The sequence below is a fragment of the Neltuma alba genome, unplaced genomic scaffold (assembly GCF_004799145.2).
Source record: "Neltuma alba isolate B1F8T4 unplaced genomic scaffold, ASM479914v2 tig00012064_pilon, whole genome shotgun sequence".
Classification (NCBI taxonomy): Eukaryota; Viridiplantae; Streptophyta; class Magnoliopsida; order Fabales; family Fabaceae; genus Neltuma; species Neltuma alba.
In genome coordinates, this window is record NW_021636625.1 from 57,929 (window position 1) to 82,370 (window position 24,442).

Consider the following 24,442-nt stretch of genomic DNA (forward strand, 5'->3'; position numbering starts at 1 on the left):
TTGCGAGGGTGGATGGCTTGTAGAACCTGTAAATATTTAGCCTGAACTAACTTAACCTATTTAAAAATATAAAAGAGTAAGGTTAAGCCGACCTAAATCTATTATAATATAAAAATTTAGTTGATACTATTATTTCCAATATTCTCTTTTAATTTATTTTTTATACGTAGTTAATGCTTATTAAATTTTGAAATATATTTTGGAAGTAAAGATGAGAATACAATTTAAAATAGTAATGTCAATAAATTTTTAAAAACATAGATAAAATAGTAAAAAAATTAATTAAAAAATTTATTCTAGAAGGATAGCTAAAAAAAGGGGAAGAATTGATAAATTAATTATTTGTGTGTTATGTTAATCAAATTATGATATCCCTAGATTCTTTGTAAAGTTAATAATTTTTTTATTTATTTGTCTTAATTTTAGTTTTCATTCTATACTTATATGTAGTTCTATTCTAAATTTTAAGGTATAATTATAACTTATTTTCAATAATATTAACTATAATTAAGATTTAAAATAGTACTTATGATATTAAAAATTAAATAAAAGATAAGATTAAAAAATAATTATTATGTATTATGTATTTTTTATTTTTTATTAGTCTATATATTTTTTATTATGCATTTAAAAATTTTTAATATTACAGGCCTTGTTAATAGGTTTAAGCCAGGCCAAACTTTTGATTGGCAAAAGTTTGATCGGCAAAACCTAGACTGAAAAAAGCATGAAAACACACATGTTAGGCCTGTGAAAAACAAGCCCTAATTTAACCTGATCCTGTTTCCACCCCCGCGTGCGAGCTGATGTAAAAGAATCAACGGGATTCAACACCCCCCTCCTCAACAGTAATATGATACTCGTATTTTCAAAAATGAAATCTTTTTCCTTGTCATTTGGCACCAAAATAGGAGGATGACATCATCAAATTCAAATGAAAACGAGCAAACTGCTTACTAATTATTATTAAATTCTCACTCTTTAAGGGAAAAGATTGGATTCCCACCTGTCCATGCGTTAACTTTTGCGTCAATGGTGAGTGGAGTGAATACGTGAATTGGCAGCGGGACTGTGGAGTCTGGGTTTTCTCTTGGTTTCGTGTTCGTGTCCTATTTCGTTCTCTTTCATTCGGCATTCTCAATTATTCACTCACCGTTCAATTCCCTTTCGTTGCATTCCCATTTTACCCTAAATTTGTTTCACCATTCCTAATATTTCGTCCCTAAATCTTGACTCCTCCCTCTGCACGAGTCTACGTAGTCATCGTCCTTTTCTTCTTCTTCTACCTTCTTCCATTCCCAACCCCACCCCCCTCCGTGGGCTCTCCTGAAGGATAAGTCTTCTGGGATTTTACCAGAAATGGCGTCGAGTATAGGTATTATGGACAGTGCCTATTTTGTCGGTAGGAATGAGATTTTGAATTGGATCAACAATAGACTTCAGCTGAATCTCTCTCGCATTGAGGAGGTAACTTTGGGTTTTGTTTTGCGTGTTATATAACTTATATTACACCCTCAGACAGGTATCTGTTTACCTTCTTCCATTTCTTGCTCGCTGGATTGAGTGAAATCTGTATCTCATTCCCTTGTTGGGTCGCTACACTAAGGCTGAAGGATTGCTTCCATTCCTTTACGTATCCAGGAAGAATATTATCTCTTGGGGCGTTTTCCTTGTTCTACATGACGTCCTGGAGAAACTAGTTCTCTTGTTAAATTTCTTGTCACCAATTTTCTCGAAAGACCCAATTTGGAATTGCCTAAGAAAATAGTACGGATTACAGCCTTGAAGGATGTTGCGGGAACTCTACGGAGTTGAACTCTAATAGTCTTGTTCGTAATGCATTTAAATATTGATTGGACGTGTGAAAAATTCGCCGTATGATATGCTTCAGCATGATAAATTGTTTGCTCTGTTTTAAACTTTGTAAACAGCTTTTCTACTCAAGATAATTCATCAGAGTTGGCTTTATGTTTTCAGGACACGATTCCTATTAACATATGCCCTGTTTGCGTAGGCATTAGAGTGTAAATGATTCTCGCATCGTATACAGCCCAAGATTTAAAGATTTTTTTTTTTTTTAATTCCACTATTGGAGCAAATTGGCTATTGTTGTGCTTGTATAGGCCCACATATGTTTGACTTGCTGATTGTTAAATTCACAATGAATATGGAAATTCAGAATGAAGTTAACAATTGCATTGTCCAAATTGTTAATGCTGTTTTCAAATGTTGAAATTCGTCTGTCTATCATCATTTTTTTTGCTTCAAACTCAAAATCTAGAGTCTGTCTTCTTTTTTCTCTTTCCTTTTTGTTTTTGGTTTAAGAGGCAATGAATTTATTTCATCATCAAAGATGGTCGTGCTGATAACCTGGAAATTGACTTTTAAGTGAACCCTCGAGTTACTTCAGGCGTAGCAATCTTTAACTATCTCTAATGGAATCCTACTTTTGATTCTGATCCTGCTTTATTCTATTGGCTAGGCTGCATCTGGTGCTGTACAATGCCAGATGATGGACTTGACATATCCAGGGGTTGTTCCAATTCACAAGGTGGCAGCATGGCTTCAGTTATCCTTTCTATTCTGACCTTATAATGCATCTTATTTGAAAGATTGATAACATTAGCAATCTGGCATTTATTCTAGGTGAATTTTGATGCAAAAACCGAGTATGATATGATACAGAATTACAAAATTCTGCAGGAAACACTCAACAAGCTGAAAATTGACAAGGTACTTCCATTTGTAATTTGTACGCTAAGGAGCTATAGTTCTTCCTGGAATATATCTGTTTCTCACTGTATATTTGTGTGTGTGTGTTGGGGGGGGGGGGTTAGGTCTCTGTCTCCCATTCCAAGAGCATTGTCATTCCAGCTAGTACTCTATTTAGTTTGGACTCAATTGAGATATAATAAAATGTTGAGAGAACTTTACTCCCCATGAATTAAGAAATATGGAAAGTGAGAAATACTGCTTGGTATCTGGCTTATGATAACTTTTGGTTGTGATATCTGTTCAGTGTCTTTCATTCCAGTATGACATCATGGTAATCATAATTTCTTTATTGAGGTTTCAATGGAATGATTTACCATCGATAAAGTTTTATCTTTTTTTCCATAAACTTAGTTTTTTTTTTTTTTCATATTGGCTGTTAGTATTGATGCTCGATTATGCTTTTATCTGGGTACGCTGAATGGCATAATTCCATTCCAGATTCAGATCTCTCCTTTTTGTTTTTCTTGCTTATTTATTGATACCTGTTTTTTTCTTATTTATGTTTTTATCCTGAAATGTGCTCTTATTTATGTTGTTGGTTGCGTGGGTTCTATGCCATCACGTGAATAATCCTCATGATTTATGGCAATATCTTAAAGACAAAATTGCATACATCAAAGACTGCTATGAAAGTACTATGGCAGAATTATAACTTGTGCTTCCTTTTATTGTTCTAACATTACTACCTTCTCACAGCATATTGAAGTTAACAGGCTTGTTAAAGGACGACCTTTGGACAACTTGGAGTTCTTGCAATGGCTGAAACGCCACTGTGATTCTGTGAATGGTGGCATTGTGAATGAGTGTGCTACTTGCTCTAGCATCCTGTTCATCATTTAATACACCTTTGTATATTTAGACAAATGATGCTGCGACATGCACTTAAGCTACTCATATTTTACTGTCTGTTTGTGTCAAATCTTGTCCATTCTTGCAGGAACTATAATCCTGTGGAGCGGAGGAACAAAGGTGGAAAAGACCGGACTAGGAGCTCTGTGAGGAACACAAAATCACTGCAGACAAACATCATGAATAATCCTGCTTCAAGCAATGCATTCAATTCTAATAGAACTTCTGGTTGGCTTATTAGCATCTCCCAAGTCTGACTGCAATTTTCCTATTAGCTTTACCATGTTACTAGTTTTTTTTAATTCTCTCATTTTCTGGTCACTTCTATTTGGCTCATTCTTTGAGTACAGGGTCCAAACAGTTTCAGTCAAGTGAAGCAGCTTCTTCAGCAGAGATTCAGGCTTTGTCAAAGGAGGTACGAATATTAGGGCCTCTATATTTGTCATTCCATGCTTAGGAAATGGCTGCATAGTAGTTGATTCTCCTTCTGCGTATTGCTGCTTGCTTCCACAACCTCACTCAACCAAAATTTATATGTTCTATATTAGCACTTCCTTTGATAGTTTGTTGCTTAAAATTTAATTGAAAAAACCCGTCTACCTTCTTACTTTATTCATTGTTTAGTTCTCTATTCTTCTGTTTCACAGGTTACTGATCTCAAACTTTCTGTGGATCTCCTGGAAAAAGAAAGGGACTTCTACTTTGCAAAATTGAGGGATATAGAAATTCTTTGCCAGACTCCAGAACTAGAGAATCTCCCTGTAAGAGTTCTCATGAAGGCTTGCTTGCATTGCTTCTATCTTTTTTCCCCTTGCATTTTCAGTGATAAGATTTATCTGTTATTTTCTTTTAGCCCCTGTCATATGTCATTCCCATGTTCTAGGCTTCTAGCTAATGCTTTTCTATCATCTGTACCTTTAAGTAGTTTTTTCCCACATGGTTCTTATATGGCAGATTGGATGAATTGTGGTCAGCCTTAGCCCTTAAGTTCTCCAACTATTAATTCTTGTCTAAGACACCTTGTAGAGTCTGAAACTCTCAAATAACTTTTCTTTTCTGCTTGTTGCACGTTGGTTTTTCTGCCTCCCTCAAAAATCAAAATGCATGTCTGCCATGGTATTAGATTTTGTAAATTTGGACCGCGTTGCATGTATAAATTTTACAAACTTTTAATTCCCAAGCGCATGGTGTTGATCCAAATAATCTCAAGCTCATTATCAACGCGTTAAGTGCTTTTTACCTCTATATAGCAAAATAAACCAGATTCTTAGACGAGTTATAAGTGTAAGCTATTGTTCATATGTTCCATTTGCAGATGTCTGTCGCAATAAAGAAGATTTTGTATGCTGCTGATGAAAAGGAATCAGCATTAGAAGAAGCGCAGGATTATCTTAACCAAAGCTTGAATATTAATGATGCTGAAGAACAAGCAGAAGCTGAAGCCGACCCGGAAACTTGATCATCTTGTAGAAATAGCTTATCCTGATGCTGTTTAACATGCCTACTGGTGTTTTCAGTGACATGATGCCGCTGATCCTTCTCGTGGTTATGGAAGGGTGCATTTGTTACCCTTGAAGGAGCTGGATGGACAATGACAAAGCAAGCAATAACTATTCGTTCCAGCTAAGTTGTTATCACCATCCTTTTCTTCTACTGAATAAGATTGTAAGAACTTTCTGACAACTGCAGTTTGAGAAGTGGAAGTGGTTATAGGCTTATAGCCATAGTTGGGACTTGGGAGTATCCTTTTGTAGGTCCTCTGTAATCCCAGTGTTCTGAGTGGTTTTTTATGTCTCGAATAACATGGTTACTGTATTGTACTTTGTCAGTTTTTTTAATTTATGAGATCAACGTTAGCATATTAGTAGATCTGCGAAGACTGGAATATTCCGTTCGTTTTAGCTGGGAATTATGTGGGGGATGGAGTTTTACTGTTTGCCACAATAGAATCAATTGACATTTACACATAATAGCATGTACCTCTGATTCGTGCCCTTCTTTACCATTGGAGTTTTGGAACAAGGACAGTAAAAATATTGAAGAGAAGTGACTGAGTATTAGAATTGACATTAGTGTATGGTTGATATAAATGGTAAGAAGGTTTTTTTGTTCACTACTCAAAAACAGTCAATATCTAATTAGTAAAGAATATTCTTGATCTTACAATCTGGCCCCAAAAAAAAAAATTCTTGGTCTTACAAAAAAATAATGGCAGTAAATTAATAACAATAGTCACGGATGAGAGGGAAGATTCCCCCGCCTTTTTCAATCAAATATTAATTCATAAATGAAAAGACTTCATATTATCAAATAAAAATAAAAAAATAAATTGATAGTAATAAGAAAGATACAATAAAAATTTTATAAATATAACCTATTTTCTACGTATTAAGGAATTCCTCTCTATTATCCGTTCCTTTTGAATTCATCAAATCAACCTGGCAAGTGGCAACAGCCCTTCGACCTTTCGCTCAATACAAAACATCAGTTGCTTATTATGCCTGGTATGTTGTAGCTCTCTGACATAAAATGTTTTTATATAAAGGGACGTAGTGGGTTTGATCGGTGAATATCCTAAGATTCTGAGGGAAATTTAGTTAAAAGTTCGTCTTCAAAAACTTTATTGTTTAAAATGATCTAAATTTAAGTGAGTGTAACTATGATTTGTAAGTAGAAGTTTTTTTCTTCTTCTGTTGTATGAAATATAGTATCAGTATCAATGATGTGCAACAATCATCAATATGAAAGTTATTTGCATACAGCAAAAAATATATTACACACAATAGAAGAAAAGTTATACCCATGAATCATAGATGTATTCGCTTAAATTTAAATGTTTTTAGCTAATTAAAATTTTAAACAAGCATTTTTAACCAAATTTCCCAACAAAAAAAATTACTTATTATATGCTATATGATTTATTACTTCTGCCCAAATAAATTCCGTTCCCCCCGCCCCCAGAAAAAAAGGGGGGTTAAGACGCAAACCCATATATTATCGCTCAAGAGCAATATTGCCAAATTTTTTGAGTTTAATATCATTCCAAAAATTTCAAAACGTAATAGTATTACCCTATCTTGTTGATGCTTTTAAGGATAAGAGGCAACATTACTCTATGATAACCTATGATATGAAGCATTTAAAATAAGAACTAAGAATTGATATTGTAATTGAGAAAAATTATTAAAAAATTATTTAACACGAGTAATTGCTCGTTACATGAGATTAGACAAACCCATGGAGGTGAGATTGGAGAATATCATATTTCTCAATCTCAATCTTAAATTTTACCTCTCATTTTCAACGTTTCGTACTAAACAGGATTTATATTAACACTTCTAGAGTAACATTGAAATCAATATTATTTTTTATTGAAAATTTTTAGAACAAATTTATATCATAATTAAAAACAGCTAATTTAATAACCTTTCGTCAACTGTGATTAGACCTCCCATTTGATTTCCAAAAACCTTTCAAAATAATATAATTTCTTAGTAAAAATTTTCAAAACAAATTTACATTAAAAAAAAAAAAAGAAGCTAATTTAATGACCCTCATTCACTGTGACTAGTCCTGATGTTTGACCTTTTTAAAAGCAGCAAGGGATGGGAGCATGAGTGCAGCCAGCTAAGAACCACGAGTTCAACACAGCTGTTCTTCGTCAAATGAAACAAGGAAAAATTACAATGAACTCCTAAAAAAAAATAATTACTAAAAAATTCTAATAACAATTTAAATAATTTGTAATGAAAAGTTTCAAAATAAAAAATAACAACTTCTGAAACTTGTTCTATAATTATTTTTTAAAACCAGTGTAATCCAAAAATTTAATTTTGGATAGAACTCAATAACATGCGATTCATATAGCCGGCCCCATCTAGTAAAGTAAGGCTTTGTTATTGTTGTATTGTAATTCTCCCATGAAACAAAGGCAGAGCTACGTGGAAGCACGAAAAAGGCTTCAGAGATAAGAAGAGTAAGCAATCAAAGACACGTCGACTGTATCCAGAAATCAAAAAATTTAGACGTTCCCGAGACCAATCCACACAATTGACCAGAAATCCATTCTGGAAAGCACGGAATCAATGCATGGATTTCCAACAAAAGCATCTGGAAGCACAAAATCATGGTATACAGAAGCAAACAAAACCATTTAAGAAATTTGTTAACAAACTCAAGAATCAATGCTGATCTCATGAATTAAAGCATAACAACTCAAAATCAACGATATTCGCCAGATCCACAAAAATTTCATCATCTTCTTCGGTAAAATTCCATACATGAAATCATTGTCGCCAACCGCTGGACACCAGTAAGTTTACAAGCCTCCTTTAACTATTTCACATTGCAAGATTGGATCCCTCAAACGAGCACCTCTTGAGCAGAAAGAACCCTTTCATCCAGGCTTAGCTTCAGCTTGAGGTCCTGAATTGTGCTTTTCGTGAATCAATATGCTTGAATCGCTAAAATGGGGAAAGAGGGGGGAGGGGGACGCGAGCCAACTATGAATAATATCAACACAGCTGCTTTTGTACCTCCATTATCTATGTACCTTGGTGTCACGACCATGGGAGTTCAAACGTATGACCAAGCCTGGGATAATTACATACTATCGAATACCATACAAGACAAGCGAGGACACGGGGAAAAATCAACTATCCCCAACGACAAGAAGAAAACAAAGTAAAAGAACCGGGCGAACATGTCCATGAAACCCATCCTATCATCCAAGATATGCTACAATACTGCATTTTACATGATTGAAGAAACAATACTCAGTATCCATAACTGTGATCATAATACGCTGTATAGCCATCATTCCTCCTCCTTGATTTATCAGCCTACATAACAGGGGCATGGCCGGGCATTAATGTCATGAAGAATTAATAACAAAGTACATATATCTGCAATATTAAAGCATCACAAATTGGACATACCCTGTTGATCATATTTTCAAATGCTTCTGTTCCATGCTGTTGAATGTACCTCTCTGCAGCAGTTAGAATGTCATCTGGCTTACTGAAGAAGTCCTTTTTTCTTGGGACGTACCAGACATTTACTATAGTCTGAGGATTGACAAACAAGGGTCTCACATAATGCTCGTAAACATAGGCAGCACCATTAAAGTAGGGGAGGACCAACCAGCAGGTTAATATCAGCTTTGCGTATGACCAGATAGGTATCCTGCAATAAAAGGTTGAGAATTTTTGTTGTTGTCTAGTATCATTTCCTCTAAATATCTTATGCCAGTAATCATCCAAAGCGATCAAAGTTATATACTTGGGTAATTATATGGAAAGATTTACCTCTGAAAAGGATGAGCTTTCTCATTACTAGATGTATTTATCGATTCTCCCATTATAATTTAGGAAATTAGAGAGAGAATCTTAGGATAAACCTGATGATAAAAAAGATCCCTCTTGGTAGGATTACCCTCTAATATTTTCGCATTGATGCAGATCCATTAAGCCTTCCATGATGGTAATACCTCCATCTTTCCAATCTTTTATTCTCAAACCTTCATGTTTGTATACTTATGACAGCACTATTGAAAACTAAAATCACAGTGGAAAAGAAAGGATGCCATGTTTGCAAGCCAATCGTTAGACAACTAAAATAAAATTTGTATTGGGTTCATTAGTTTCCATAAAATACATCAATAGGATGTACGCATCCAAATGGATACAACATATGTGCAAGTTTTAGGCGCTAAACCAAAAAGATTTAACAGAAAACAGCATGTGACTACTGCACTTCACCCATGACTGGAAAAATATTTCTAATAGACAATGGAAAATGGTTCAAAGATTAACTACGTTGCCGGCAACCCTCAAAAGATTATGCTGGGGATAAAATCAAGAGTATCTCCAGTTTAACAAGCAGAACATACAAAAGATCAAAAAAATGATTCATAGCACTGGGTAAGATACTTGATTACCATTCAAGAACTTTATAAAAAGTAAGCTCAAATAGGGTGATCATGGAATAGAGAATCCAGTAAGTGAGCCATTGCTGGTCATCCACAGGAGACTTGCTCTCAATTGCCTTAATTGAGGCATATCTGTGATTGAACAAAAGAATCCCACAAGACATAATATTAAATTCAGTTTCCAAGTGCCGCAGGCTAGTTAAAATAACGTCTTCTGAAAAAAAAATAATAATAAAATAAACATTGCACTTACAGAGGATAGACGAGACTGATCAAGGGGCTGGACAATAAATCCGAAAGATATGTTGTTAGTCAGTATGAAATAACAATGGCATTGAATAAAAACAAAAAGAAAATCCAAATGGCTACAGGCAAAATCAGCTTAACTTGTAAAGCCACTAACTCGTAGAAAGAAAAAAGACATTACCCAGCAAGAACATCGAAGTTGCTGAGAAGCACCCTGAGGAAATTTCTGGCTCCAGACCCCATTTCTACACCGTGATTTCTCAAGGGGGATCTGTAGCCTGTGGGTTTCGATTAGACCGAAGAGAACAGAGAGAGGGAGAGAGAAAGGTGCTCTGTGTACCTTACCTGGGAGAAAACCAGCGTGGCCTGTGGGTGTTGGGGTTAGAGTGACTGTGCATCCGAGTGTAGGCTCCAATTTCCAATCATACTGTGCATTACTGGAGTTCGGGTTCAGATTATTTGCTTTTGAGTCTTAAGCGTTGATTCCTTGATCCCAGCGCAGGACCACTTTGGGCCTCAAGCACAGAATCTTTTACACCAACCTTATTTTTGAACCTAGTTCCTTTCCGGAATTTGCCAGCTGCCGGTGTCGGTTGTCTTTTACAGTTTTACTTTGATTTTTCTTCAAATTAAAATTAAAATTTATTTCAATAAATTTAGAAATAAAGCACTATTTATACTTCTTAAAGTCATCGCTTATACATATGTGCGTGTACGTATTTTCCATGATCTATCACTTCTATTCCTTACAATATAATACTATCTCCGGTCCTAATTATAACCAATTGACTAATTTGAGTAGATTAAGAAAAGAAGTTAAGTTAGTTATTTGTAATAAATAAGTGTTGTCTTTCCTAAAATATTCCTACTAATCAACTATATTGGTTAGAACTACAATTATTAAAAAGACTATCTTGAAAAAAATACATAAACATGAGAGATAAAACTGATTAGGGTCTTATATTTAAGATCAAAATAAAAATTAAAAGAAGTCTTATATTAAAAAGTGGAGGTAGTATAATAGTTTTTGAAATTATATCATCACCCAACACAAAGCACTGTAGTTTTATTCCGACCCCATGCCCATTAAACCGTTGTTCTCAGTTTCGGGGTATGTCCTAATTGATGTGGAATATAAAAATTCTAAATATAAAATTTATTTTGTCGTACTGTTTCCATTAGAAAATGTATCTTATATTTAAATATATATTTGCTAGGGAGTAAAGATAAAGATAGGACGTAGCCTTTACTATGACGGACTTGGTGGGAGTTGGGACGTGTCTCCGTTACAAAGGCTCTATCAGATTCACACAACTATAATTTAACCCCACCATTTGATTAAAGCTTTTTTTTTTTAAATCATATGTAATTACCTTTACAACTTTAGAAGATTCAAATTGCCCGTAACAGGGTTCTTTACTTATGCCTCCTTTTTCAAGAAATCATTCCGCCTCAAGCAGCCACTAGGGACAGGACCAAAAGCTCGAGTCGAGAGTTAATTCCATCATTAAACAAATGAGTGAGTGACACAGATCTAGAGACACATCTAATTAACAGTCTATGTACGAAGGCTCCAAGTGTGGTTGCTGATTTGGAATGAACTAACTCTACAGGTGCAGCCAATAACCAGTGAAAATAAAACTCTGCACGTTCAACTTCTCTTAGCTTGATGTTGGCTGCTCTCCAAGCAACTGCGATGGCCATGAGTCTGCAGGGGTTGGATACCTGGCATGAGGTTTACTAACAATGGAGTTTGAAGTGAGCTCAGTGATGTTTGGGGTGGGAAAAGAAGGTTGAAGCTGGGGACGAAAGGGGACAACTACTACCGCGGGTCCTTGTTGCAATGTAGGATCAACGGTAGGCAATTGGAGACACTCTCTAGGAAAAATTGTTTGCTCTGGTGGCTCAAGTTCTTCTGTTGGAGGAGGTGCATTTAGGTCAGGTTTAGATTGTGCTACTCGTGCTTCTATCTCGCCTTGAAGTTTCTCTATTTGTGTTTCTAGATCAGAATTTTCCTCCTGCAGCTCATTCTTCTCCATGGTAACCTGCTCAATGAAAGCAAATGCATGAAAAACTTGTTACTAAAATGCAGATGACTTTTGACATCGAAAATCTAATTATCAGTTTTCAAAGTATGCTGCAAAGTTGACAAGCAGAAGCTAGCGGAAAGATTAGATTCTCAATTGCATAAATTCAAAGGAAAGGAGTAACAAGTGCGTTAAGTGCTTACGTAATGTGATTCAGACAGCAGAGACACATTCTCCTTCTCAAGGGCCTCAATCTGACCGAGCAGGTCCCTTAGCAGCTTAGTGGCTTCACACAATATGGACGCCTTTCCATTGTTTTGCTGACCTAGTTCTGTTCAACCCAACCCATCCCAAAAAATAAGGTAGTTAGCAGGGGGGAAAATGGCAAAACTAATATCATATCTAGTAACATGATGAAGTAAATTAAGCTATAAAGTAAAACCACAAGTATAGGAAATAGAAGGACAGTTCATACTTAAATTACACAGCCCCCTCTCCCAGTATGAATACATTCACAAATCCCCTAAAGCTAAAATACCCCAAGAGCACCTTCAAGAATGATATTATTTAGGGTGTGTGGGGGTGTTATTTCAAGAAAAGGGAGTATAGATTTTCAAAATGTAATTTGGATATCTCTCAAGAGAGGGGTCAGGCAGCGTCATTTAAGCAAAGCTCAAAAATGAGATTGTGGCTCAAGTAATTACCAAGAGCATTGGCAAGATCGACAAAGAGATCATTCAGATGCTCACGCTTCATTTTCTCCCTTTCAGCCTTGTGAATTCTTTTGGGAATTTTCCCTTGGTTCTTTTTACCAGGACAAGAACTGCAGCACACAAGGATTTCAGAAGATCAATACAGAACTTGCACCAAATGCTCAATCTAAGTTGATGGTGTTGAGCCACTACGACATGTAGTGCCACAATTACAACTACTTTCAAGTAATTTAAACTTAAATATATACTTGTGGACCATAAACTACAACTAACAAAAATACCTAAGACAATCAAAAACTCAAAACTAGTTAAGCTTATTCTTGTATTAGTCTGTAACACAATTAAGCCATTACATCAAAAGCTTTGAAACCAATTCAAAGAATTCCTGGCTTGAAAAACATATTTAGAGCAGACTAATTTAGTACAATGGGTAAACAAGTATGCTTTGGAAACAAATGGATCGAATGATGCGCTAGAAAGAAAGTAGCCAACAAAATCTCTTTACATTATAATTTTCAATGTATAGATTTCTTCTTCTTCTTTTTTTTTGGGAACGTCAATGTATAGATTATTTTAGGCTACTATGGACTTGGAAGGCATATCAACTGACAGTAAAAACCAAATGTCCAGGCATTAGAATGACAGACCTGGTTTTTGATGTTCCTTCTAACATATTGACTTCCTCGGCTGCCATAGCGGGAGCTTCTGATCCCATAAAGAAGTAACAAAAACCAGAGATGCCTTCACACAATTCTTCCAGTACAACACAAATTCCTAAAAGTAGACACAAAATACAAATCCACATCAATATGGTGTGAGATTGTCAGTGGCATTGAACATATAATAGGCAAAACCCCAGTAGTTCAGGAGGCTCTGCAACAAGGAAACCTAACTATCAGTTATTAAGATTAGTCTGGAGGCAGAGGCAGAGCACTCTATCTGCCTCCACTCTGACGCCTCCTCACGGTCCCCCTGTCCATCGATATAAATCACATGATCGACTATAATTGGTAAACTAACAAATCCAATTAATGCATAACGAATTTGTAACTAGTCTGGCAGTATTGTTAGCTGCAAGTCTGTAACACTCAACTCATTGAGATCCTAACGCTGTGAGATGCCGAAGAAAGGTAAAGGAAATTGAATCATGTAAAGAAAAATAAAAAGAAAACCACCGTATTTTCTACCGCCAAGATGCCAGCAACAGCAAATCGAATTCCTCATTTCTCCTCTAATTAATTCACGCAGGAGAGAATCAAACGAATTCCCCAGATTTCATTCCCAAAGACCACTTACTCAATAGAAGTCTACCGGCAAGAAACGAAAGGGGGCACACAGAAATTCAATGGATCAAACTCAAAAAGACAATAAACCACTTTGAAAGCAACCAGAAGAACACGTAAGAAGAGATGAGCTCTTACCTCCTTAAAGCCGAACAGACGGGGTTGAGAAGGGGAGGTGAAAAAGAAAAACACGGAATTAGAGTGAGGATAAAATTCAAGGTAAGGCAGGGGATAGAACAGTATGGTGTTGGTTGGGAATTAGGGCGAGAGGGAGAGAGTTAGAGGGAGGGATATTCTGTACTTTTGTAAAGGGTGGACGAGGAAGGAGGCGGCGAGGAGGAGAGAGAGCGTGGCGGGAAAGGACCCGTCACAGGAACGCGCGTGGCGAGCCCATGCCATTTTGGTGGGACGAAGCACTCTCAAGAGTCTTCCACGTGATCTTCGCCTGTTCTCTCTTTTCCCTTGTCTGGCGCCCACTCTATCCTCACCCGCCCACCTCATCACTCCTCTCTCTCCCCGCCGCACTAGTCATGCTCCTTTTTATATCTTTCTATTTATTATTTAAAAATACTTTTCTAATACTAAATATAAAACTCTTTTACTTGTGTGTATAAGGGTCTTATATTTAGAATCAAAAGAGTATATGAATATATATACATATACTATCTTGTATCCTAATTATAAGATCTTATTATAAATTACAAATAAGCTCTTATAATTAGAAAATGAGATAGTATTTTTAAAGAATATTAGAGTCTCCACTCTCCACCCGCTTTACTAATGACAAAAAAAAAAAAAATCTTTACGACTCATGTACTTCACCTTAATTTTCAAATCCATCGCTGGGTTCCCTATTTTTGAATATGATTGAGAGTTGAAAAAAATTCTTGCATATTCTCAATATACCATGTCACTTGTGTATTTACTAATAGAAACATGCAACGTTGCATTTACTTATTACTTAATTTAGCGAGTTGTGACCTCTTTTCCAATTCGTTAGCTAATTATTATTTTTAATTAAAAAAGCATGAAACTAAATTTGTTGGGTAGCAAGCTAAAGCGAGAAAATGGCGGACCCACGCACTTCTTCAATCTTCATAGGAGGGTGGGAGTTTGAGCAATTGATCTGACCTTTGACACGGATCAAGGAAGAAGAGGAATAGAAGAAGCACTTTTCAGCCGTCACTCACACACACACTATTAAAATAATTTGGGAGTGCCGTAAATGGGGTGGAAACCAGACCGAGGGGATGACAACACGTCAGATTAAACAAACGCCACGTGACACGGTACGTTAAAAGTATGTGAGCATTTTTTTTTTTTAAATATGCTGCCCAGTGGTTAGGATTTAGTAGGAACGAGCTAGTCCCATCCCCTTCTGATGATGACGTGGCAAACCACAAAGGAACACGTTGAGGTCAGCTCTGATTCATTTGTCCATGTCAGCCCTCCACTGCCATCAGAGACAGAGGCAAACCGCTGGTCGTCGGCACCAAGGGGAGGATAGGGGAAATAGAAAAAGACGAGGGCGCTTGGGGACAAAAATGTATAAAACGGAATAAAGAAAGAGAAAAGCGTGTGGCATCCACAGTGAAGGGCGTGACGAGAAGGGTACCCGTCACAGGTGGGCCCCGACGCCTTTGCTTTACGGTCCTTAACATTTCCAAAGCGCGTGCCTCCCACAAATCAAGCCGCTGCAATCAAACAAATGACCTTGGCTGAGGCTCACATGATAAGAGATTTTTTTTTTTTGACAAGGTATTCTCTCACTGAAGGTAATTCTACTCGCCATACTTTTAAACACTAAATGTCAGTAACTCTCTCAGTGATGATTCAAACCTTGGTTCTGATAAGAAAAATTTTGATTATTTTGTGATTTATCTTAGGAATTTCCCCTCTTCAATTATTGGGCAATCTGTTTCAAGCCCAAAGAAAATGGAACATCGTGAACGCATAGTGGCAGAAGGCAAAACAACAAGTGGGCATTGATGCCCGGCAAAAACAAAACAAAAAAAAAAAGTGGGCATTGATGGCCCCTGGATCCTTTGGTTCACAACAACGTACGGTGAAGTAGGATATTTGGAAATCTAAGCAGGACCCCAAATTTGTCAGAAGCGTCATCTTTCACATTCTCTTGGATCTATCAAGTTGATCTTCAGAGATGGTAGCCAAGATCATCCATCATGGCATGGTATACAACACATTCGTCTTTGCATTTTTAATATTCCAGCTTTTGCACTCCGTCATAATATTTTCAAAGTCAGTTGTAAAAAATTCAAATTTAAAGAAAAATTAAAAGTCAAAAGCCCGAAAAAAAAAATTATTACGACTTTATACCAGTCACCAGTCACAAAAAGTTAAACACTTTACTCAATAATAAACCCAACAACTAAAAGTTTTTTTTCCCCAACCGTCAAAAAAGTGGGTATGTTTTCATTCTTTCCTTTTGTGGGCAATCACTCGTCATTACGCATATACCAGAACCTTCATTGCATCAAGTAATATTAAGTTTTATTCACAAGCATCTATGTCTATGTTCAACTTCATGTTCTTGAGCAGCCAAGCTTGAACCTGCGAACGCTCATTCTTCCATTCAGTGCAAGGGCAAGCAAGTCATGTTCCTCAACGTACCAGAGTTCAGACACCGTTGCCTGCTCATATGGTTGCAGGCAATGCATCAGCATGTCAAATGAAGGTCAGATAAAATTTAGGGGGAACAAAGAAACTAAATTCACAATTTACTAGTGAATGAAAAATTATCACCGGTTAGAGTTTTGCATGCCAAATCCATTTGGTACTCAGAATTGCGAACAGAACCGAAAATGAAACCAGAAGGAAAACAGATAATGAAGATATAAAATGACTGACATGTTCATGCTTTAAAAAACAATAGAAAATATGAAAATTATCAATTAATGATTAAAAAATATAAGAAATATTGAAGAACAAGGAAGGAGACCAAATCTCCCTCCTTCATCGACACCAATCAAGTTCAGTTGAATCCTTAGTTTTCTTCATTTTGGAGAGAACTTGGTCCTTTTGTGGGGAAATAATTAGGCCCAAGCTGAACCAAAATAAAAGAAACTGAGGACTTAATTATAGAATATTTTCTTTTCAGGAACAAAATTCATATCAGTGACACTTTCCAATGACTAAAACGTAAAATGAGTCTATAGAAAAGCATAACAACAAAAACAGTACTAAAATGCATATAGTTAAAAATGACAGATGACAGGCTACTATGCACTTGATCTGATGAATTGGGAAGAAAGCTTCACTCTACCAACCAGACGCTTTGATGCTGACTTTTTTGCAATTCTAAAACTTATTGCCCTAGAAATGATATGACCACAAACCTTGAACCCATGGAGGTCTGTGTTGAGTCGATTAACTAGCTCATGGAAGAATTGGAGTTCTTCTGAGGTTGTATGCAGCTCCTATGCGCAACAAAAATTGAGAGGCAATTAAGTGGTGAGCTGAAAAAAGGGATTAAAAAAACATACTTTTCATTTCTCAGGCAAGAAAGCAGGGGTATATTTTGGAATTTAAACAACACGGGGAAAATAAAATGCAGAACTATCATTAACTAACAATTAAGAATTGGAACTCCATAAAAGGTGATTCACCACAATATCAAATTTCAATGTCGAAATTCAAAGGAATGCTTAAACTGCCCTTCATTTTCTTTCTTTTTCATTTGGTTTAGTCTTTATTTAAACACCAGTTGACGCTTTACCATTCCTCAGATATATTACCAATTAGAGTCTGCCCATGCATATATCACAAAACAATAGAACATTATACTATCATACAGTGCAATTTAACCACACTTGCATGTGCACTTAAGCAAAGTAATTCAGTAAGACTTTGTATTCTGTTCACCTCTAATAAGCATTCTAAAGATGTAATCTTTCCCCTTGCCACAGAAGACAGACAAAAGTAAATTTTCAGGACAGTCGCAAATGCAATTGGAGAATATGAAAATCAGCTAAATACATAGTAACGATTTTTAAAGGAAGACTGAAGATGCATACTACCGTAGGCAACGCTTTAGGTCGACCCAAAAGCCTTGCAAAAGACGTGTGAAGAATAGCAGCATCATACTGCAGAAAGGATATACTAGATCAGCCAGAACCAAAAAGCTAAGAAAAGTCAGTGGCATAAGTAGTATTGTCAGATTAAGTTCACAAATTAAATTGAGATACCACCCAGCATAAACCAATCAAATGTCTAACTACCCTCAGTCCTTAATATAAAAACTAGTTCGACTTTCAATTTGGTCCTAAATATAAGATCCAAATTCCTTTTATCTCTCATATTTACCTATTTTTTCTAAGGTAACTCTTGTAGTAGTAGCACATGTTAAATGTTTCATCAAATGATAGTTCTAGCTAATACACTTAATTAGCAAGGGTATTTTAAGAAAGACAACACCTATTTATTACAAACAACTAACTTAACTAATTTTCTTAATCTACTCAAATTAGTCAACTAGCTTTTCGGAGGTAGTATATCATATAGTAGTTGAACAATATAACATAGTACAATGATGGGCCCAAGAATCTAACTGTTAAGCATTTTGCTTCTTATCTTGAAAACAGGACGCAGTAAATGGGAAAGACATTTAAATGGAGAGTGAGTAAACAAATGGGGACCTAAATATAAGAAAGCACAAGTGCACAATAAAATTGTCTTGCGGACTTGTAAGAATCGCAGAGTTTGTAACAGATAGATCAGTTAGAACTTGCTGAACTCTAAAGAGAAAATCTCAGGTTAATAGAGCCAAAGGGAGGACATTTCAGGTCATGCCAAACAAGGCCATGTCCCAACTTCATTCCCCACAAGATGCTAAATTTTTGTGCATGGCGATAGAAAAGATTCTATTAAAATTTTGAAATGTTACAAGGTGCTGAAGCTTCAGCTGAATACGAATAAATTTGCTTAAAACAGAATATTTATTTCATATTGTTTTGGTTCTCACAAGTTGTTTCTCTGGTGCACGTGGAAGCACATTTCTCAACTTAGCGCGAATAGCTATGGGATCTGTCCCAGAAGTGACCTGCATGATAAGCACACATAATTAGTGCGGTGTCGTGAAATGCGGTCTGATATCCTAAAAGATATATGGATATGGTTTCAGATTTTTCATAAAACAGATTAAAGTAAGTTTTTTGATATCCATCGTCTTTATTTAGGGGAAAAACAAAAGAATTGATCACTAATTCAACAAGAAGGTTTGGCCAGTAAGAGTGGCTAACAGATAAGCGTTTGATATTTCCTTCTCATGGTGAAAACAACAATGCCAAAAATTTCTGCCATTAAACCTTAAAATCAGAACGAGTCAAAGAATAAAGTTTCATAGATCGTAAACATACTGACTGTTTCAATAGTAGTGGCAGGTTGGACTTCAGGAAATGGCCATGGTTCAGTTTCTAGAGACACTAAATTCGGGAAAGTTTTACTGTTGCCCTCTCAACCCAAAACAAATTAGTCTTACATCCAATTTTGGATGGGCGGATACTCTTGGCATTCACTGAGGGGAAAAAGACAGAGACCTCACTTAGGGTCAAATACTTCTTAAGTTCTTAATGTTCTCTTGGTCAAACTTCACAATTATTATTTTTACTGGGAGAGAAAAGATGAGAAGAAAGCATCAAGGAATCATGCATATGAATTGTGCAAATCATCCCTTTTGTGGATGGGCTGAGAGTAAAGAAAAAAGATAAGAGAGGATTCAGATTATAGAAACTAACCTGCCAACAACCCAAAAGCACTCCTGTTGAAGTCAGAACCACCCTATCTAATACAATATTCAAAGGACGGAATGTCTGAGCAACGGCTTGCACAGAGGCTGCTTCAGCATCTATCTGAAAATAAATTACCCTCATGTTAGATCAATGCGTTGCCAAGTAAAAGCAAAAATGTCCATTGAAAGTTTACCTCCTCTTTGGTGGCAGGTACAGGTGCAATGTGGTGCGAGGCATGAAACATGCTGAAGTGGTACATGCTAGAGTTCTGAAACCAGATTGCTAACCGACACATGTGAAAGAATGCCAATGAATTGAAACAAAATATGGGGGGAAGTTGAAGCTATTCAAGTGATTTAAAAATAACTGCTGATGAATGAATTAGAATCTGTTATTTAATCCAAATATAGCTTACCTTTATCAAAGTATGGGTGGAAAATATTCTTTACAGCCTTCCTGTGCATTGTAAGCCAGAAGTGAAAGGTTGAAAATAGAAGACAAAAAATAATGAAGGACTTGCAAATGGTGAGGATACTGTGATAATCTTAAACAGGGTCATCTCTGACTCTCAAGGGTCCATTTTGAAATACATTTGTTTGGCACAAACAGGGTCATTTGAAGTATCCATTTTGAAATATATTTGTCAGAATCTTTTGGTTTTTCCTTCATGAGGGCTCGATAAGGTGTTCTCTCTGCTTAATGATGCACCAACTAGAAGTTTCTAGAGAACTCTAACTCTTACCCCCATGAATATTACTACTATCATATGCATCCTGATTGTCTGATCTGCTTTGCACAAGTGTAATGAGCTGACTGGGTGATGCAACTCATATCAGATAAAGAAGGCGGCACAATAGACAATGACTAGGGTATCAAATATGATCATCCAATTCCAAACGGTGTATGTACAGGGCAAATATGTCACAAATTAACGAAGATGTATAATAATGATTATTAGTTCTGTACCTAGAGTAAAAGGAGGGAGGGAAGGGGAGGGAGAGGGAGAAAGTTCCGGTACTTACGATATGGGATTTGAGAATTCAGTGCTCAAATACAAAACATTAGCTCTTACAGGAGGATTTGCAGGCTGCACACAGGAAGTAGCCATTAACTGCTAGTCAAAGTATAAATGAATTAACATGTTCAGTTACTTCACATTACCTTTAGCACTGGTGTTACTGATCCATCCTTTAGCATAAAGAGATCAGAAAGAGACAATGACTGGGAGGTTTTACCACGCTTTAGGAAAACAGCTCCATGCTCATCCAGATCTCTTTCCATATTTTCATATAATTTGGATCTTCTTTCCGAGTTTGAAATTTTCGGATCTGATCCAGGCCCTTCCAAACATTATTAACTCACACTCTATGCCCCTCTTGGGACTAATAAGCACATACATGCATATATGTGTACACACAAAATTGTCTACCAAAATCAAAATTAGATTTTAAAAACCTTTTTTAACGTCAAGGGATTGGCCTAATGGTTAAGGGCTTGTGATTCCTACCTTGACCCAACGGGTCTAAACCATAAGGCCAGCATCCAAGGGAATTAATTAAAAGACGCTCCATAGGAAATTTCTGCTGATAACTTGTATGGTGATTAGCAAGATGAGGAAAGCCATAATTTTGAAAATTCTAACCTTTCGTAAGAACTAAATAGCAAGTTGAGGAATTGGCACCCTTATGCACTCAAAGCTTCTTTATGATACTCTAGGTAGTAAAAATATAATCTGCTTAAGTCACATAAAAGACAAGCGATTTACTAATAAGATGTGGATTCAAAATGCTGGGTTTTCTTGTTGAAAAGCGGAAGAGGATGCAAGGATTTCTTCAGTGGGGTGGGGTTCGGCTTGAGGAAATAGATTCACGATATTAATTGATACTTTATAACAGAGAAATTCAGAGAAAGCCTGCTGAAACAGGAAACAATTACTTCAAGACCCCATCAGTTATATCTTCAGTGCTAGCTAATGGTAGGAGGCTATGATCCGCCTCGCTGGGAATTACGCATCGACCAAAAAAATACACCCGACCAGTTCCTAGTCGGCTAAATTGTCAAATCAAAGATAGAAAATCAATTCTCCATCTGAATTATTGCATTTTCACTAAAGTTATATGGATTTGTTAGCAAGAATTTATTGTTTTCCACCCTTCAAGCTGCAATATAGTTTTTTTTTTTAGGGGGGGGGGGGTTGAGAATTAAACAAGAGGAGGAAGTAATTACCTAAAGAAGATGGTACTACGGCGTGTGAAGAATTGAGTATAGCCATTCGAAACAAGCAGAAGAATAAGAATGCAGAGAGGAGCCAGATCAAAGTCACGGTTTTGGAATGAGTCCACCAGCTAACAGTTCTCCCCGTCATTTTGTTTCCTCGCCCAGTGAAAAATGGCTGAACAGTGGGTAAAGAGTACTAATCAAGGCAGTAGCTTCACCATTATCCATTCACTGATTCGCCCTCATTGTTGGTGATGGAGTCTCTTCTGGCCTTCATTTTTCATACTCACCATTCATTTCACTATTCATCATGTTCGTCGTTCAACTTATATTTTTTTATTCTTTCTTGTTTTCTCCCAAACTTCATTGAAATTCATACTAATTAATTAAAGAAAAATTATAAAAAAACATTATGATATACTAACTCTGATCTTAATTATAAAATCTCGTTTGCAAACTACAAACAAGATTTTATAATTAGGATTACAAATAAAATCTTATAATTAAGACCTAGTTTTTTAGCAGGATTAGAGTTATATCAAGCATCAACAAACTGAATTAGTAGATTTGAATACTTATTTTGGCATATCCAAAATCAAGTAAAAAATTTATACAAAATAAAATGACACATTGCTAACTTAACATTTTTATTTCATTTTCCACTCCCCCCATCTGTGTAAGTAGCTTTTGGAAATGAGCAGTGAAAAATTGAAAATATGTAAGATGTATATGTTGCCATAGGCTATGAGTTTTTGATGAGAACAACTCACCTAATTTATTTCTTTTGGTTATCATAGATTATGTCATTGGAGGGAAAAAAAATTAGGGTTAAGGTGCACCTAGCACCCCGAACTATTTACCCAGGTGTGTCCAGTGGCCTAAAGTAATTTTGGGTACATCCAGTGTCCTAAACTAATTAGAATGGTGCGTCCATATCCTAGGCTAACATAAATGTTATGTTTAACCGTTACTTTCCTGACTCAACTTAAAGTTGACCCCAGATATTCTACATGGTAGACACATGGGCACCCGATGTGTATTATTCTTACTCAAAAGTTAATTTATTTAGAAGAAGAGGAAGAGAATAAATTCAATTTTGAGTAAAATAATACACATAGGGTGCCCATATGTCTACCATTTAGAATATCTGGGGTCAACTTTAAACTGAGTCAAGGAAATTAACGATTAAACATAACATTTCTGTTAGCTTGGGATATGAACGCACCATTTTAATTAGTTTAGGACACTGGTGCACCCAAAATTACTTTAGGCCACTGGATGCACCTGGATAAATAGTTCGGGGTGTGGGTGCACCTTAACCCAAAAAATTAATATGATGTTGTTGGCAATTAAATTCAGTTATGTTGAATAAAATTATCGATTTTAATGTATTCAAACTATATTTAACATATTATGTTATTCCAATCAAATTCGAACAATTGATTATTTTAATGTATTGTTCATTTAAAATAAATTTTTATATCACATCGATATTTCATATGATGCTAAAAACTATGTTTATCCTTAAACGATGTGAAAAAATAGGTATTTTAAACTATTAAGTGGTGAAATAGTTCCTCCAAACTTAAAAGCAGCAAAATAAAAGTTGCAATATCGTTCATTGCGTTAAAACAAATAAATAAATAAAGTAAGCTTTCATAAAAATAAGAGCGCGCTATGCACGTAGGCCCACACCACATAATTAACTGTCGCACAGCATTGCGTGATTATGCTTCTAGATTGTGTTAATTACACAAATATCTTTTTTATATTAGAAACATATAGTTTAGTCTAATTAGTTAACAATATTAGAAATATTCTAACAAGATTTTAAAAATATTATTTTTCACTAAAATTTATATTAAAATAATTTTATTTACTATTTTACCTATCATTCTAATAAATTTTTAAATTATATTTTTACAGTTACATGAATTTTATTCAGTTAAGGCAAATATAAAAAACTTGATAAAAATTTAAATAATTTTTTCAATAAATATATATATGTACTTTGACTAAATATGTTTATAAATTTTTGTAACAAAGATTTTTTTAAATTTTGAATTATAAATTTAAATAATTCACAAAATCTTTCAGACTTATAACATTTAAACTTTATGATAAACAAAAATTATATATTTAAAATATGCTTTTACAAGTTAAAAGAAATCAAAGTAAATAATTTCTAATATGTGTGATAAAATACTAAAATTATAAAATTTTATGATTTAGATCAAAGTCAATAAATTTTATAACATATTAGAAATTTTAAAATATATGTATTAGAATTATTTTTTTATTTTATAAAAAATGGGTATTTTGATTGAAAAAATAATTTAAAGTCAAATTGAATGGTCTGCTGACCGCAGTTTGAGGGGATGAAACTTGAATCTTAAATATAAGATGAAGGTTTGTGTAACATATATTTTAATTATAAGAAAGATTTATGTACGTTTTTAAAAATAGATAGGAGGTTTTTGTAATTAAAATGAAATAGAAAAATGATCGGTGTATTTAACTCTTCTTTTTTTTTTTTGGTTTGAGAGTAATATCACTACACTGCCTAATAACTTGTGACATCATTAAGCCAAAAAAATAATTATAACCCGTTTGGCTCACTAAATTTGCCAGAATGGCATGTAATGTAATAGAAGGA

At 35.4% G+C, this 24,442-nt stretch overlaps 4 protein-coding genes across 10 annotated transcripts; 1 reads left to right on the plus strand and 3 right to left on the minus strand.

The window, feature by feature from the left end:
* Nucleotides 1–979: 979 nt before the first annotated feature.
* Nucleotides 980–5,494, plus strand: LOC114721744 (microtubule-associated protein RP/EB family member 1A). 2 transcript variants are annotated; one of them, XM_028907588.1, is made up of 8 exons: nucleotides 980–1,467; nucleotides 2,510–2,551; nucleotides 2,647–2,733; nucleotides 3,472–3,578; nucleotides 3,713–3,852; nucleotides 3,975–4,039; nucleotides 4,272–4,385; nucleotides 4,940–5,494. In XM_028907588.1, exons 1-8 carry the CDS (start codon nucleotides 1,360–1,362, stop codon nucleotides 5,081–5,083), a joined length of 807 nt encoding a protein of 268 aa, XP_028763421.1. In that variant the 5' UTR covers nucleotides 980–1,359; the 3' UTR covers nucleotides 5,084–5,494. The 2 variants fall into 2 exon arrangements, with proteins under 2 accessions (XP_028763421.1, XP_028763420.1); XM_028907587.1 differs by having other exon boundaries at nucleotides 981–1,467; nucleotides 2,483–2,551.
* Nucleotides 5,495–8,133: 2,639 nt separating this feature from the next.
* Nucleotides 8,134–10,553, minus strand: LOC114721748 (HVA22-like protein a). Its single transcript, XM_028907594.1, has 6 exons — nucleotides 10,145–10,553; nucleotides 9,981–10,070; nucleotides 9,807–9,833; nucleotides 9,563–9,685; nucleotides 8,562–8,808; nucleotides 8,134–8,465 (listed from the first exon to the last, which is right to left on the minus strand). Exons 1-6 carry the CDS (start codon nucleotides 10,195–10,197, stop codon nucleotides 8,400–8,402), a joined length of 606 nt encoding a protein of 201 aa, XP_028763427.1. The 5' UTR covers nucleotides 10,198–10,553; the 3' UTR covers nucleotides 8,134–8,399.
* Nucleotides 10,554–11,196: 643 nt separating this feature from the next.
* On the minus strand, nucleotides 11,197–14,136 carry LOC114721750 (transcription factor bHLH47-like). 3 transcript variants are annotated; one of them, XM_028907596.1, is made up of 5 exons: nucleotides 13,961–14,136; nucleotides 13,187–13,313; nucleotides 12,531–12,649; nucleotides 12,030–12,157; nucleotides 11,197–11,844 (listed from the first exon to the last, which is right to left on the minus strand). In XM_028907596.1, exons 2-5 carry the CDS (start codon nucleotides 13,252–13,254, stop codon nucleotides 11,461–11,463), a joined length of 699 nt encoding a protein of 232 aa, XP_028763429.1. In that variant the 5' UTR covers nucleotides 13,255–13,313; nucleotides 13,961–14,136; the 3' UTR covers nucleotides 11,197–11,460. The 3 variants fall into 3 exon arrangements, with proteins under 3 accessions (XP_028763429.1, XP_028763428.1, XP_028763430.1); XM_028907595.1 differs by lacking the exon at nucleotides 13,961–14,136 and adding an exon at nucleotides 13,715–13,834; XM_028907597.1 differs by lacking the exon at nucleotides 13,961–14,136 and adding an exon at nucleotides 13,433–13,768.
* A 1,978-nt stretch (nucleotides 14,137–16,114) lies between these two features.
* On the minus strand, nucleotides 16,115–21,936 carry LOC114721745 (uncharacterized). 4 transcript variants are annotated; one of them, XM_028907593.1, is made up of 10 exons: nucleotides 21,796–21,936; nucleotides 20,731–20,897; nucleotides 20,592–20,656; nucleotides 19,985–20,025; nucleotides 19,763–19,851; nucleotides 19,576–19,689; nucleotides 18,804–18,881; nucleotides 17,860–17,925; nucleotides 17,179–17,259; nucleotides 16,115–16,473 (listed from the first exon to the last, which is right to left on the minus strand). In XM_028907593.1, exons 1-10 carry the CDS (start codon nucleotides 21,932–21,934, stop codon nucleotides 16,366–16,368), a joined length of 948 nt encoding a protein of 315 aa, XP_028763426.1. In that variant the 5' UTR covers nucleotides 21,935–21,936; the 3' UTR covers nucleotides 16,115–16,365. The 4 variants fall into 4 exon arrangements, with proteins under 4 accessions (XP_028763426.1, XP_028763425.1, XP_028763424.1 ...); XM_028907592.1 differs by having other exon boundaries at nucleotides 17,857–17,925; XM_028907591.1 differs by having other exon boundaries at nucleotides 20,731–20,909.
* Nucleotides 21,937–24,442: the final 2,506 nt, after the last annotated feature.